This window comes from Eulemur rufifrons, chromosome 8 (genome assembly GCF_041146395.1).
Source record: "Eulemur rufifrons isolate Redbay chromosome 8, OSU_ERuf_1, whole genome shotgun sequence".
Taxonomy (NCBI): Eukaryota; Metazoa; Chordata; class Mammalia; order Primates; family Lemuridae; genus Eulemur; species Eulemur rufifrons.
In genome coordinates this window covers 111,168,002-111,181,643 of record NC_090990.1, presented here as the reverse complement: position 1 = coordinate 111,181,643, position 13,642 = coordinate 111,168,002, and the positions used below count along the sequence as shown (strand labels likewise).

The 13,642-nt window shown below is 41.0% G+C and overlaps 1 protein-coding gene across 2 annotated transcripts in view; it reads right to left on the bottom strand.

Moving 5' to 3' along the window:
• The window catches only part of TRIM33 (tripartite motif containing 33), a 116,540-nt gene extending 103,501 nt beyond the window's left edge, over positions 1 to 13,039 (bottom strand). For both annotated transcript variants that reach the window (XM_069480803.1, XM_069480805.1), the window contains exon 1: positions 12,390 to 13,039. In XM_069480803.1, coding sequence (XP_069336904.1) covers positions 12,390 to 12,915 — 526 coding nt within the window. In that variant the 5' untranslated portion in view covers positions 12,916 to 13,039. The remainder of the gene's footprint in view (positions 1 to 12,389) is intronic.
• Positions 13,040 to 13,642: the final 603 nt, after the last annotated feature.

Below are 13,642 nucleotides of genomic sequence, written 5' to 3'. Positions count from 1 at the left end.
GACATGGCATCAGAATTAGGCTTTGTAGGCAAACAGACAATAAATATCAAGGATATTACACAGGTAGTTGCATAACAAATGAAAACAAATTTCCACAATTTTTATCTACAAAATTGAAAATAACTTAGTAAATTTCTTGTAATATAGGTCTACTAATGAGAAGAATGGAATTCTTGGAAGATAAGTTTGCTTAATTGGGAAGGATTTAAGTCATCATAGGTAGAGGGCTTTCCTTGCTTGGCTAACGAATGAGCCACTCAGAAATTTACCTTGGTTACAACCTCATTTTTATTTTTAAGAAATTCTGCTGATTAGATATTCCATTCTAAATTTTTCTATTTCTCTGATTTTTGCTTTCTTGTGAGTTGGGAATTATGCAATCAGTGCTTAGTCTGCTCTGCTATGTTGTACTCTTTTAGCATAGAGTAAGTGCATAATAAACACCATGCTTTGCCATCTAATTCAAAACAAAATAATACACTCCACTGTGCCTTCAAAGCATGACATTTGAAATCCACTCTTTCTTTTGTTTGAAATGATAGATATGCACTGGTCATTTTTTAAAATGTTGTGCTACAGCCATACATATGCCTATCAAGTTATAGCTGTATCACTGCAATTTGTAATGCACAAAAAAACAGTGCAAAGCAATGAAAGTATTACATAGTCTTTGTCACAACTACTCTATTTTACATTATAGCATGAAAACAGTCACAGACAATACATAAATGAATGGGCATGGCTGTGTTCCAATAAAAATTTATTTCTGAACACAAATTTAAATTTCATATAATTTTTACATGTCACAAAAACATTCCTTTGATTTTTTTCAACATTTAAAAGTGTAAAAATTATTCTTAGCTCATAGGTCATACAAAAGCAGGCAGCAGGCTGGATTTGGCTCATGGGTCAGTTTGCTAGTCCCTGACCTAAAACGATGTCCAACAATTAACAAGACCACTCACAAGCTCAGAACCCCTAAATCAGAACTGTATTTCCTCATTCAAGTAGGAAGACAACCAAGGATCATCCATTGCTTGAGGAAGCCTACAAAACAAAAAGAGATCAAGATAAAAAGAAAAAAAGAATACGCAGAAATCAAAATAATAGAGGGAACAGAAGAATATCTAGGGAGGAAAAACATTAATATCCCCAAAGAAGGAAGATACATATTAAGAGAAAAAGATCAGAATACTATAAAAATCTAAAAATCTCTTAGAAAAGTACAATGTATTAACTGATTAAATAAATTCAACAAAAAAAATTGGAGATAAAGTAAGGAGATCTTTCAGAATGTCAGTTGAGCAAGAAAACAAACAGAAGGAAAACATAAAAGATAGGGGTGAATATGAACCCAAGAAAGCCAACATCCAAACAGTGACGGTTTAAAAAAAGTGGGCAGAAAGGAAAAGGACCTTATGAAAATCTGTAGTTTTCTTACTATAAATGAAGATTAAAAGACTAAATGAAAAAGCACAATGAACTTTTAGAAACAATGAAAGAGGAAAAAAAAAAACAACACCGAGGCACATGACTTATTTCAAAACAAGGATAAAGAGGTAAAAACAACTAAGATTTAAAGCAATTAAAAGGCTCCGGGAGGGGTAAATAAAACAAAAGAAACCCAACTGGGGTTGTACAAAGGAGCAAAATCAGACTAGTATTGGCAACACTGATTTCTTTAAGACACTGAAAAGATGCCTTCAAAATTCTGAGGAAAAAAGATTTTTAACGTAGAATTTCATATCCAGTCAAGCTATCATTTCGTAGCAGTGTAGAATAAAGAGAACTTCAAAACTGCAAAGGCTCAGAAATTATACTCTCAATGACTCTTCTTCAGGATGTACAAACAAGGGAGTGAACAAAAAAAGGGGAAGACATGGGAGCCTGGGGTTTGTGTAATCAGAATCAAGACCCTCTTCATAAAACTGACTTGTGAGATTAAGCCCTCAGAAGAGTACATAAGTAAATAATAGTAAAATGTTTGAAAAAATAAATCTGACCAAGAGCATGGAAAGGAAGAAATGTATCTGTCACTGGCTGGGTTCAGGATAAAGAAAAAAATTTTCTCCTGAGCATTTCTAAATACAGGCCAGCCTACATAAAAACTCTAAATCAACATCTGCCAGTTTTAAGAAACATCAAACTAAAAATCAGCTTCAGTAATTCTTGTGTTGGTGGCATCTGACAAAAACAAATGCAAAATACTCTGTGGAGGCTAGTTCCCTAAAACCAGGTCTAGCAGATTTCACAGAGATAAAGCCCTGGTGAGTAAGCTCACAATCCAAAATTATAAAACACAAGAGGGCCTACTATAAACAAGACTAGGGAGAAGCAAGCAGTAATAAGACAGCAAGAACCTCACATAATGAAATTATCAAATAGAAATATGAAATTAGTACACTTGAGACATTTAAAAAATAAAAAGATTAAAATAAAACACAGGCACAGTGGCTCATGCCTATAAACACCTAGCGCTTTGGGAAGGCAAGGTAAAAGGATCACTTGAGGCCAGGAGTTTGAGACCAGCCTAAAAAACATAGTGAGATTTTGTCTCTACAAAAAAAAAAAAAAAAAAAAAAAAAAAAAATCAGCCAGGTGTGGTGGCATGCACCTATAGTTCCAGCTACTCCAGAGGCTGAGACAGGAGGATTGCTTGAGCCCAGGAGTTCCAAGTTACAGTGAGCTATGATCATGCCACTGCACTCCAGCCTGGGAGACAGAGACCCTATCTCTTAAAACAAACAAACAAACAGTAAAAACAGTTAAACATAATTTGAGAAGCCATTTATATTAAAAATGAAAATATTAAGTAGATAGGAATAGCTCATAAAAGATGTGTAAGACCTTTATAGAATAAAAAGATAAATTATTATTCAAAAACACAGAAAATTCATAGAAGATTTAAGCAAATGCAGCAGGATACCATGTTTATAAAAAGGCAGACACCATACTATAAAGATATTTTCTCCTAAAATAATCTATATATTCAAAGCAATTCCAATAAAAACACAGACAGGTTTTTTTCATTTTTTGGGGTTTTTTTTTTTAAGAGATAGGGTGTCACTACGTTGTCCAGGCTGGAGTGCAGTGGCTAACCACAGGCAAGATCATTGCATACTGCAGCCTCCAACTCCTGGGCTCAAGTGATCCTCCCATCTCAGCCTCCTGAGGAGCTGGGACTACAAGCACACACCCCCACACCCTGCTTAACAAATTTTTTAAACAAACTTTCACAAGACAATTCTAAAATGTAAAGAAAAGCAAAAGTTCAAGATCAGTGGAGAGCTGAGTGCACCACTGTAATCCCAGCTACTCAGGAGGCGGAGGGAGAATTGCTTGCTCCCAGGAGTTTGAGACCAGCCTGGACAACACAGTAAGACCCTGCCCCTTAAAAAAAAAAAAAAAATCAATCAGTCAGGATAACCTTGAAAATGGCCAGGCACAGTGGCTCACACCTGTAATCCTAGCACTCTGGGAGTCCAAGGAGGGAGGTCAGGAATTTGAGACCAGCCTGAGCAAGAGCAAGACACAGTCTCTACTAAAAATAGAAAAAATCAGAAAAAACTAGCTAGGTGTGGTGGTGTGTGCCTGTAGTTCCAGCTACTCAGGAGGCTGAGCCAGGAAGATTGCTTGAGCCCAGGAGTTTGAGGTTGCTGTGAGCTAAGACTGGGCTGCTGCCACGGCACTCTAGCCCAGGTGACAGAGCAAGACTCTGTCTCAGGAAAAAAAAAAAAAAATCTTGAAAGTGAGCAAGATACATGTGGAGGGCAGTGAAATTACCTTGATGACAAAGCTTATTGCTTATCATAAAGCTATAGCAACAACAAAAAGAAAAACTGACTTAAAATTTAAAATTCTTAAACAGTAAAAGACAGCTCTCTAAAAAGTCAGGTGTATTAGTTATCTATTGCTGTGTAACAAATTACTCCAAAACTTAATGACTTAAAACAACAATAATTATTTTTCACAGCTTCCTTGAGACAAGAATTTGGGAGGACTTAGTAGGCAGTTACAGCTCAGTGCCTCTAATGAGGCAGTCAGATGTTAGCCAGGACTGCAATCATTTGAAAGCCTGACTAAGCTGGAGGATCTTCCTCCAAAGTGGTTCATTCACATGGCTGGCAAGTTGATGCTGGATGCTGGCAGAAGACCTCAGTTCTTCTCCACATGGGCCTCTTTTAAGAACTGCTAGAGTGCCTTCACAGAATGGCAGCTGTTTTTCACACAGAATAGGGATGCAAAGAGCAAGGAAAAATCTGTGTCTTTAATGACCTAGCTTCATAAGTCACTGTTAATTCTGTTGTATTCTCTTTCTTGGTCACAGAGACTAGCCCTAAGAACTGTGGACAAAAATTACTGAAGGGTATGAATAGCAGGAGACAAGGAACAAGAGGCCATCTTAGAGGCTGGGTACCACACCAAGCCACAGGCTCACAATAAATCTTCAACTTACATAACCAACAAAGGATCAGTGTATAGAATTTATCAAGAATTCTTGTAAATCCAAAGATGCAATCTAAAGAAAAACAGAAAACATATGGACAAGTAATTCACAGAAACCACATATAATAAGCATTCAAAAGTATTGCTCATTAGTGCCACATAGTGCATGTCATTTATTGGGGCACAGGCTTTAAATGTTTTTCTAAAAATGGTGTATTTATGCCTATTCATCCTTATTCTTTTTCCCAGTTGCCCTTGGGTCCAATGGGTAGGGATACAAGTACAGTTTGCGGCCACAGAAGAAACACAGGTTAATTTATCCATCACCCTGAGCCCAATCTCTTAAGTTAGCCTCAGCAAAGTATAGTAATGGAACTCAAACGTCATAAACATAAAAAAAAAAAAACAAGAGATCTACAGTGAGCTATTTATGAAAGCTCAATTTCTGTTAGTAAGTACTTTATTTTTACATTTTATTGGGGGCAGGCTCTTTATGAACTGTTATAGGTACTCCAAAATGAAGGACTATAAATGTATAAATCTACCACATCCTACTATTCTATAGTCTGATATTCTTCCCACTATCCCAATGACTCTACATTATTGTCTTCTCACTGTTCTTTAAGGGAGCAGGTCTCAAGTCTCAGAACTTCTCTTACGATCTTAATTACTGAGGAACACAAAGAGCTTTTGTTTAGATGGATTATGACTATCAATATGCACAGCATTAAAAATAGTAGCTGAGAAGTTTTTAGATATTTTATTAATTCATTCAAAAATAATACTCACTACATGTTTAAATAACATTTTATCAGAAATAACTATATTTTCCAAAACAAAAATATTTAATAAAGCGTGGCACTATATTTTAAAAATCTGTTTAATGGCTGGCTTCATAGAAAATGGCTGGAAATATGCTTCTGCATTTAATCTGTTTTGATATGCTGTTTCTTTGAAGAATACAAAAAAAATCTGGCCTCATACAGCTATGTATCTAAGAAAAAGGAGGCGTGTATTTTATTTTATTTTTTGAGACAGAGTCTCACTTTGTTGCCCGGGCTAGGCTAGAGTGAGTGCCGTGGCATCAGTCTAGCTCACAGCAACCTCAAACTCCTGGGCTCAAGTGATCCTCCTGCCTCAGCCTCCAGAGTATCTGGGACTACAAGGGCGAGCCACCACGCCTGGCTAATTTTTTGTTTCTATTTTTAGTTGATTGGTTAATTTTTTTTCTATTTTTAGTATAGACAGGGTCTCGATCTTGCTCAGGCTGGTCTCCAACTCCTGACCTCAAGCAATCCTCCCGCCTCAGCCTCCCAGAGTGCTGGATTACAGGTGTGAGCCACCGCACCCAGCCAAGGAAGAGTATATTTTCATAGCCTTTTTAGATCATTGTGTGTATATTTTTCTTGAATATAACACAAAAACTTAAAAAGTATATGTCTTAAACATCAGTTGCAATGTGGAATCATAAACCTTATCAATGAAATTTTACTACTCTATTAAAATCTATTTAGTATTGGTCTATTTTGCACTTTGAGTATTTTTCCTATGCATAATTTTATAATAGCATCCATTGGTCATTTAGAAAATATTGGTTCAATAAGCTATGCAGATCTCTCAAATGCTGACATTTCATTATACAATATCAAAAAAAACCCACATTCATTAATATCATTATCAATCTCATCAGAAAAGCCTTTAAATACCGAGAAACTGTCAAGCTCACAGCAGCAAATACAAGTTTTCCAAAATTCTAATTTTCATTTAAAAGCTCAATTTTTATCACTGGCAAGATAAAATGTCAGTTGTTTTCCTGGAACTGACAGACTCAATTCATTCATTTTTGAGAAAATGGCTGCCAAATACCCATACCTAAAAACCAGAGTCAATCATTATTTCAAGTAATAATTCTTTTCCATGAAAAAAAGCTGCCAATTCAGCTTGGAACCCAAACTACACAAGTACTTTTTCTTCTTGCACTTCAGTCTACAGCAGAAGCACTTTATGTACATTTCCCATTTCATCACACAGAACATTAATGATCAAAATAAAATAAGTTTTACTGCTTCATCAAGAACATTAAGTCAAACTGGCATAGTTTTTTGGGTTTTATTTTTGTTTTTACTCTAAGTGTGTGGTAATAAAGATACAATGACTTTTAGTATGGCTTGGAGCCACTATCTTAATTCATGCAAAGATGCCAGCAGTTTTACCCATCATTGCTTTTGCGCCATAATACAAATGTCAGCACAGTGAATAAGGCAAATAACAAATTAGTGGAATTATTAAAACAGTTTTAACCTTGTGAACTCCTGAAAGGGTCTCAAGGACAAAGACACTACTGCCATAACACCTACCACCATTCTGAGGACCACACTGTGAAAATCACTGTTTTAACATATTCTCACTTTGGGGCCACCAACGAGTATATTTGAGGAAATTAAAAGCAACTATATTCCCCTAACTAGAATTTTGATGTACAGATACTAGACATTAATTATAAAGAGAATTTAGGACATCAGTTTACAAGTTTTTACATTACAAGTTCTAGGTAGCTATAGAGTTTGAGAACTTAAATGACTTATCAGGCATGCTGTACACAACAGTACATGTCAGAAAAGCCTAGAAAACTGCCAACAATTTACCCCCCTGCCTCTTCTTCCCATTTACTATGAGATAGAGGTAGTTACAAAGAATGAAAGACAACTGGAAGATGACTGAATATAATAATACTGCAATTTATTGGGGGTTTCCCATGTTAGCTTCCAATAAGTATTATTTTACGATATATTAACTCATCTAATTCTCACAACACCACTATGGAGTAGATATAATTATTACTCTCAATTTATGGATGTTAAGTGACTTATCCATGGTCATTCAAGTAGTAAATGGTAGAGCTCAAAAATGAATTCAGGTAGCCTGATCACAATGCTAGAAGCTGTTAAAAAGTATTTCAGCCAGCAGTGCCCTGCCCTGCCCTGGGTCCTCAAGGGAAAAAAATTTGTTTAAAAAATAAAGTGTTTCAGCTCTCTTTGACATATCTTTAATGACCGGTTGCTGGTATGGTACTACAAAAAACTCAAGCTTGTTTGTCAAATAGGGCAGAGAAAGTATGACCTACAGAGTCCCCAAAAAGTCACACAGACGCTAGAACTGCCATACAGTACATGTATGTACTCCTAGGACAAGAACTTCCAAGGGCTCAAACAGAAGACTCCCCAGAGTGGCTTGGCATGGTCTATGATGAACAGACAAAAACACCATTAGGACGTGCTCTTCACACTCAGAGGTCTTCCCTCCCACTTACCATGTAATTGTTGCCATCTCAGACTTTTCACAGTAAGTTGACAAATTCAGAAATAAATGATTTTTTTGTGTTGATTCTTCCATCACTCCCACAAACTATAGTAATATTAAACTTATGTAGATGCAGAAAGTTGACATAAAAAACAACAGGATCATTGAATCTAACTGGACAGGAACTCAGCCTCTTCATATTGCAGAAGACCTGGAGAGGCTGCCTACATGCTAATTAACAGCAGAACCCAATGCAACTTATACCAATACAGTTCTTCAGTCTCAGATATGCCCAACTACAAAAGTCTCATTTGAAAGTTCATTCAGATGCATCAATACAAATTTGTATTTTTACTAATACACTACACATTTATATCTATACACTCGATACTGATAGCTTTTCTGTCTCAAACCTGAAAAAGCACCAAAAAATTTACAAAAGCACTTTAAAAAGCTCACTATTGAAATTCAACAAATATTAACTAGTTTATCTATTTTGATTTTCCAAATATTCCAAGAGATCAGACTTCCTCCTCAAAATATTTAAGTCCATGTTTCTCAAAGTAAGATAGGTACCATCTGCATCAGAATCACATGAGATACTTGTTAAAAATGCAGATAACATAGTGTTATCCCCAAATCAATTGAACCAGTCTCTGAAAAAGCTCCCAAATTAATCCCTGAATAAGCTCTCCAGGTGATTCTTATTCATTCAAAAGCTATTTATTAAACATTCATCCTATAATACAATATTCTAGTGCAAAATGAGAGACAAACAAATAAACAAAAATAAACATTTTGGATTTTGGCTGAGCTATGAAGAAAAAAAAATGATATGTCAGAGAGGGACCTGGAGGACTACCTTAAAAAGAGTAATCAAATAAAGTCTTTCTGAGGAGACATTTGAAGTGAGGAGCCCTTCATTCAAGATCAGTGGTTCTCAAACTTAAGTGTGCATCAGAATCACCTGGAGGACTTGCTAAAACAGACTGCTGGTCAGAGGTCTGGAGTGGGGCCCAAGAATTTATATTTCTAACAAGGTCACAGATGCTGATGCTGCAGGTCCAGGAACCACACTCTGAGAACCATCAATCTACAGGGAACAGCCGAAGTGTGTAAGTATATTAAGAGAAACAGAAAGAAGTCCAGTTAGAAGGAAGGACACTATACTCATCGTTTCAAAACCACTTGAGAAAGATGGTGGATTAAAATCACCAGCTACAGTTCTCCAGACAAGAGAAGATGAAATGTGAGGTTGTTCAATACCTTGCATTTTTAAAGTATTTCAGTTATAAAGCATTTTCACTTTTTTTTTTTTTTTGAGACAGGGTCTCGCTCTGTGACACAGGCTGGAACGCAGTAGTGCAACCATAGCTCACTGTAACCTCCAACTCCTGGGCTCAAACAATCCACCTCAACCTCCCGGGTACCTCGGACTACAGGCAGATGACAGCAGCTAATTTTTTTCCTATTTTGGAGAGACAGGGGTCTTGCTGTGTTGCCCAGGCTGGTCTCAAATTCCTGGCCTCAAGCTATCCTCCTGCCTTGGCCTCCCAAAGTGCCGAGGCGTGAGTCACTGCACTCAGCCTGTTTAATTTGACTTAGTGAGACTATTAGCTACATTTTAGAGAGAAACTGAATTCTGAGACAGTATGAACCTTCTTTAGAGTTAAATAGGCAGAACTATGTTCCCTGATTCCAAATTCAGTGTTCTTTCCAACATAGCTTGTTCTCTTTTTTAAAAAAGCAAAGCAAAGCAAAGTGTACACATAGGAACTAATACTGACAAATTAGTTTCTAGACTCTCTACCATAGAAACATGATGGATTCCAGACCCAATTTGTCCTATATATACTGTCTGTATATACTGGTTAGAAAGCAACATTACTCGAGATTGACAGTATTTAGTTCCTTCCGTTTATTTCTCCTAGTTCTAAAACAAAGGATGAAGAAGTGAAAACGAAATTTACAGGTTATTATTCTCTCTTCTACATAAATTTCAGAGAGACAATTTCATAAACCTCAGTCCCTCAGCCACATCAATCACAATTTGCATCTTGCAATTTGCCTCTAAATCTCTCACCTAACACAGGTATCCAACAGAACACTGAATCTCAAGTGTCTTACTACGCTTATGGGGCCAAGAATAGTTATCCTCTACACATCTATTATCACTTAGTGTCTTCTCCATCAACCAAAACCTTATTCTTTTTTTTTTCCCTTTTTTTTTTTTTTTTTGTAGACAGAGTCTCACTCTGTTGCCCAGGCTAGAGTGCCATGGCGTCAGCCTAGCTCACACCAACCTCAAACTCCTGGGCTCAAGCAATCCTTCTGCCTCAGCCTCCCAAGTAGCTGGGACTACAGGCATGTGCCACCATGCCCAGCTAATTTTTTCTATATATTTTTAGTTGTCCAGATAATTTCTTTCTATTTTTTTAGTAGAGACAGGGTCTCGCTCTTGTTCAGGCTGGTCTCGAGCTCCTGACCTCAAGCAATCCTCCTGCCTTGGCCTCCCAGAGTGCTAGGATTACAGGCGTGAGCCACCGCACCAGGCCCAAAACCTTATTCTTAACATAGCATTCTTAACCTGTATATCCCAATAATACTTCAAACCAAAACATCCAAAACTGAAATCATTACATCCTCCCTCTACCCCTACTTCTGTGCCTGAATTCTTTATTTGCATTAATAGCACTGTCATCCCCCAAAAAAGAAACCTGGAATTCAGCTTACACATTTGTCTCCATCACACCAGTCTAAATGCCCCACTCTACCTCCATTCCTATCGCCACTTACAATTAGTTACTACTAATAAACTAGCTGCCATTTCTTTTGTAACTGCCATGTACGAATCACTTTACATTACACATATATTTTTAAGATTAGTCAAGGGCAGTAACATTATGTATTTTATCTCACTTCATTCTCTCAATAATCCTGTGAGCTATGTACTTTTGCCTGTTTCACAAATGAGAAAACAGGCTAAGAAAAGTTTAATCTGTCCAATCATAAGTAGGAGGTGACAAAGTAGACATCCAAATTCTACCATACCAAAATGCTTCCTTCTATAATACCTGATATCAGTCCTTTATTACCCCTTCCAAATGATAAATTTCTCACCTAGATAACTGCCAAGATTCTCCTCACTGATCTCCCTGCCTCTGGCCTTGAGCCTTCCCTCATTCCTTAAGTGCCCCAAGTGATCCTTCTGGATCACAAATCTGATCCTTTTATCCTCTTGATATAAAAGCCCTTAAAGAATGCCCTTTAGTCCACATTGTACAGAATACACTTTACAGAATAGTTCCAAAACCGTTAGCGCAGATGTCTACAATCACTTACCTGCAATTCTGAAATTCAAAAGCTTTGAAATTTTAAGTTTTTTCATAAGTTTGCAACAAAACCCACTCTGAATTTCAGGAGGCTATTTATTGTCCATTTAGCCCATTAGTGTGATATTCACGTGTTTCAATGCAGAAACATTAATGTATTTGATAAAGAGCTATTAACCCTGACCCCGCTAAAATATTTCCTAAGTGACCTTACCAGGAAAAAGAAAAATTCCAAAATGTTCTTAAGTTCAAAACACATCTGGTCCCAAAGGTTTCAGAAAAGGGACTGTGGGCCCCTCACCGGTGTATTCAGCCCATCAATCCACTCTAATTTCCACCAATCACCTTACACGTTCTTTAATTCCAGGGATGTATAAAGTGCCCTATGTCCTGAATACCCTCCAACCCACTAAGGTATTCACCCTTCAAGAACCTGCTCAAGGATTTCTTTTCCGTGAAGTTCCCCTGACCTTCCCTCCCCATTGTGCCACAACCATTGTCCTCCCCCAGGACTTCCACTGCTGCACGTTGTATTTCCCGGTTACACTGTGAATGAGGTCCCGAGTATTTTATTCAACCCTAGCACAGTGCCCAAACACTAAGGGCTCATTAACGTACAATGAACTGAAACGAATTCATGCCCACCTCTCCCTGACTCCCAATTTCCTCCAAAGTTCATTCCTCCTTCATTCCCAAACCTTAGGATGTTCCCTAATCCTGCAGGCCCCTCGGTTATTCTCACTTCCTGAGCGCCTCCTTCCCAATGTCATTTTAAAATTATTTTCTACCAGGAGCCTTCTTGTGGCCCCAAGCTCTCTCCAACGTCTGTTATCCACCTCCATTAAATCCGTAGTCCTTTCTCTTAACTGTGAACAGGCCAAGTCCCCTCCCTCCAGAGCAATCCATGCTCACAGCCCTTACCTCTTTCTTACCTCCTCCCTCAACATCTCTCCTGGCCTGGTCCCTTCCACCCAGAACGCTCCTCACAACTGGTTTCCCACACCGCCTCTTCTCTCACTGTCCGGGGTCCACCAGCCCCACAACCAGCACCCCGCCTGTATCTGCACACCACAACCTCCCTCGCAGCCAGTGTCCCCTCCCCCAGCCTCTCGCAGCCGGCACCCCTCCCTTCCACCTCCCCGTATCTCTTGCGGTCTAGCTTCTCTGGAAACTGTCCTGGGGGCCGTGTCTTTCACCCGTAGACCCTCAGGATCGCGCCGATCAGAGCAGCCCCAACAGCTCCGTCCCCAGATCCTTCTGGACTCCACAAATTCCCTGCGGCCCAGACGTCGGGCAGGGCCTCTGGCTCACCTTGTTGGATGTCGCCGTTGCTGCCCCCCGGGATAGGCACGCTGAGCTGGCGCTCAGGCTCGGGCAGGCAGCGCAGACAGAAGGAGTGAAGACAGGGCAGCAGCTTGGGCTCCGCCTCACGCCGGCTCTGCAAGCTCTGCTGACACACGGCGCAGGTGTCCAGGAGCGAGGCTGGCGGTCCAGGAGGCGGCCCCGCCGAGGGACCCGGAGCGGGAGCCGAGGCTGGAGCTGGGGCCGGCGTCGATAACGCCCCCCCAGGAACTCCAGGGCCCACTGAGGCCGTAGGGGCTGAAGCAGCCTGGGCCGAGCCCGAAGAGGCCGCAGCCACCCCCCCGTCGTCGGGCCCAGCCGCGCCGCCCTCCGCGCCGGCCCTGCCGCCTTCCTCCTCCTCCTCCTCCACCAGCACCGCGGCGAGAGGCGGCTCCGCCTCCTGCGCCGCGGGCCCCGCGGCCCCGGCAGTTACCGGCGCGCTGCCGCTGCCCCCGCCGCTGCTCTCAGCCTCGCCGCCGCCTTTGTTTTCCGCCATGTTTTCCTCTTTGAACCCGCCGGACCGCCCCGCGCCGCCCGCCGCCCGCGTCGCCGCCGCCGCCCCCAGCCCCAGCCGCAGCCGCAGCGAGAGCGGCCGCCGAGAGCGAGCAAGCGAGCGAACCCACGAGAGCGCGCGCGCAGACGGCGCCCCCGCCCCCGCGTTGCGCGTTTTAAGGAGAGCGGGCGCGGCGCGCGCACGTACGCACCGACGTTTTCCAAAGGGAGGCGGGAACTCGGTGCGCGGGCGCGGAGGTGTCTCTGCTTCCAGTACCGGCCTTCGGGCCAGGTTCGTCGCGTCGGGGCCGCGGCAATTTAGCTCGAAAGGAGCTTTTAAAACCAGAGGCCCTTGATGGTGGACGGCCTTTGACTGCTGGTGGTTGTAAACTCTGATGCAGCGGTGGTGCAGAAAGAGGACCGAAAAGAGTGGAAGGGTCGAAGGCCCGGGCCCGTTCCTGCCGGAGCAAGCGTCTCCCTGGCAGCGCTGTTCCCAGCGGCGAGCGCGTCTCCGCGGAAGCTTCACCTGCCGCGCGGTCGGATGCCGGGGCCTCCTGGGTTTCTGTGTTGCGCATTATCTAGCCGCCTTCGTTTGGGTGGCTGTGGCTCGGGGGAACAGTAAAGTAGAGTTTTGTTTTGTTTTGTTTTGTTTTGTTTGAGCTGGGTACCACAAATAGACTGGAAAGGCCGGGTGAGGAAGAAACTCTTTAACAGTATTTTTTAGCTTCCTA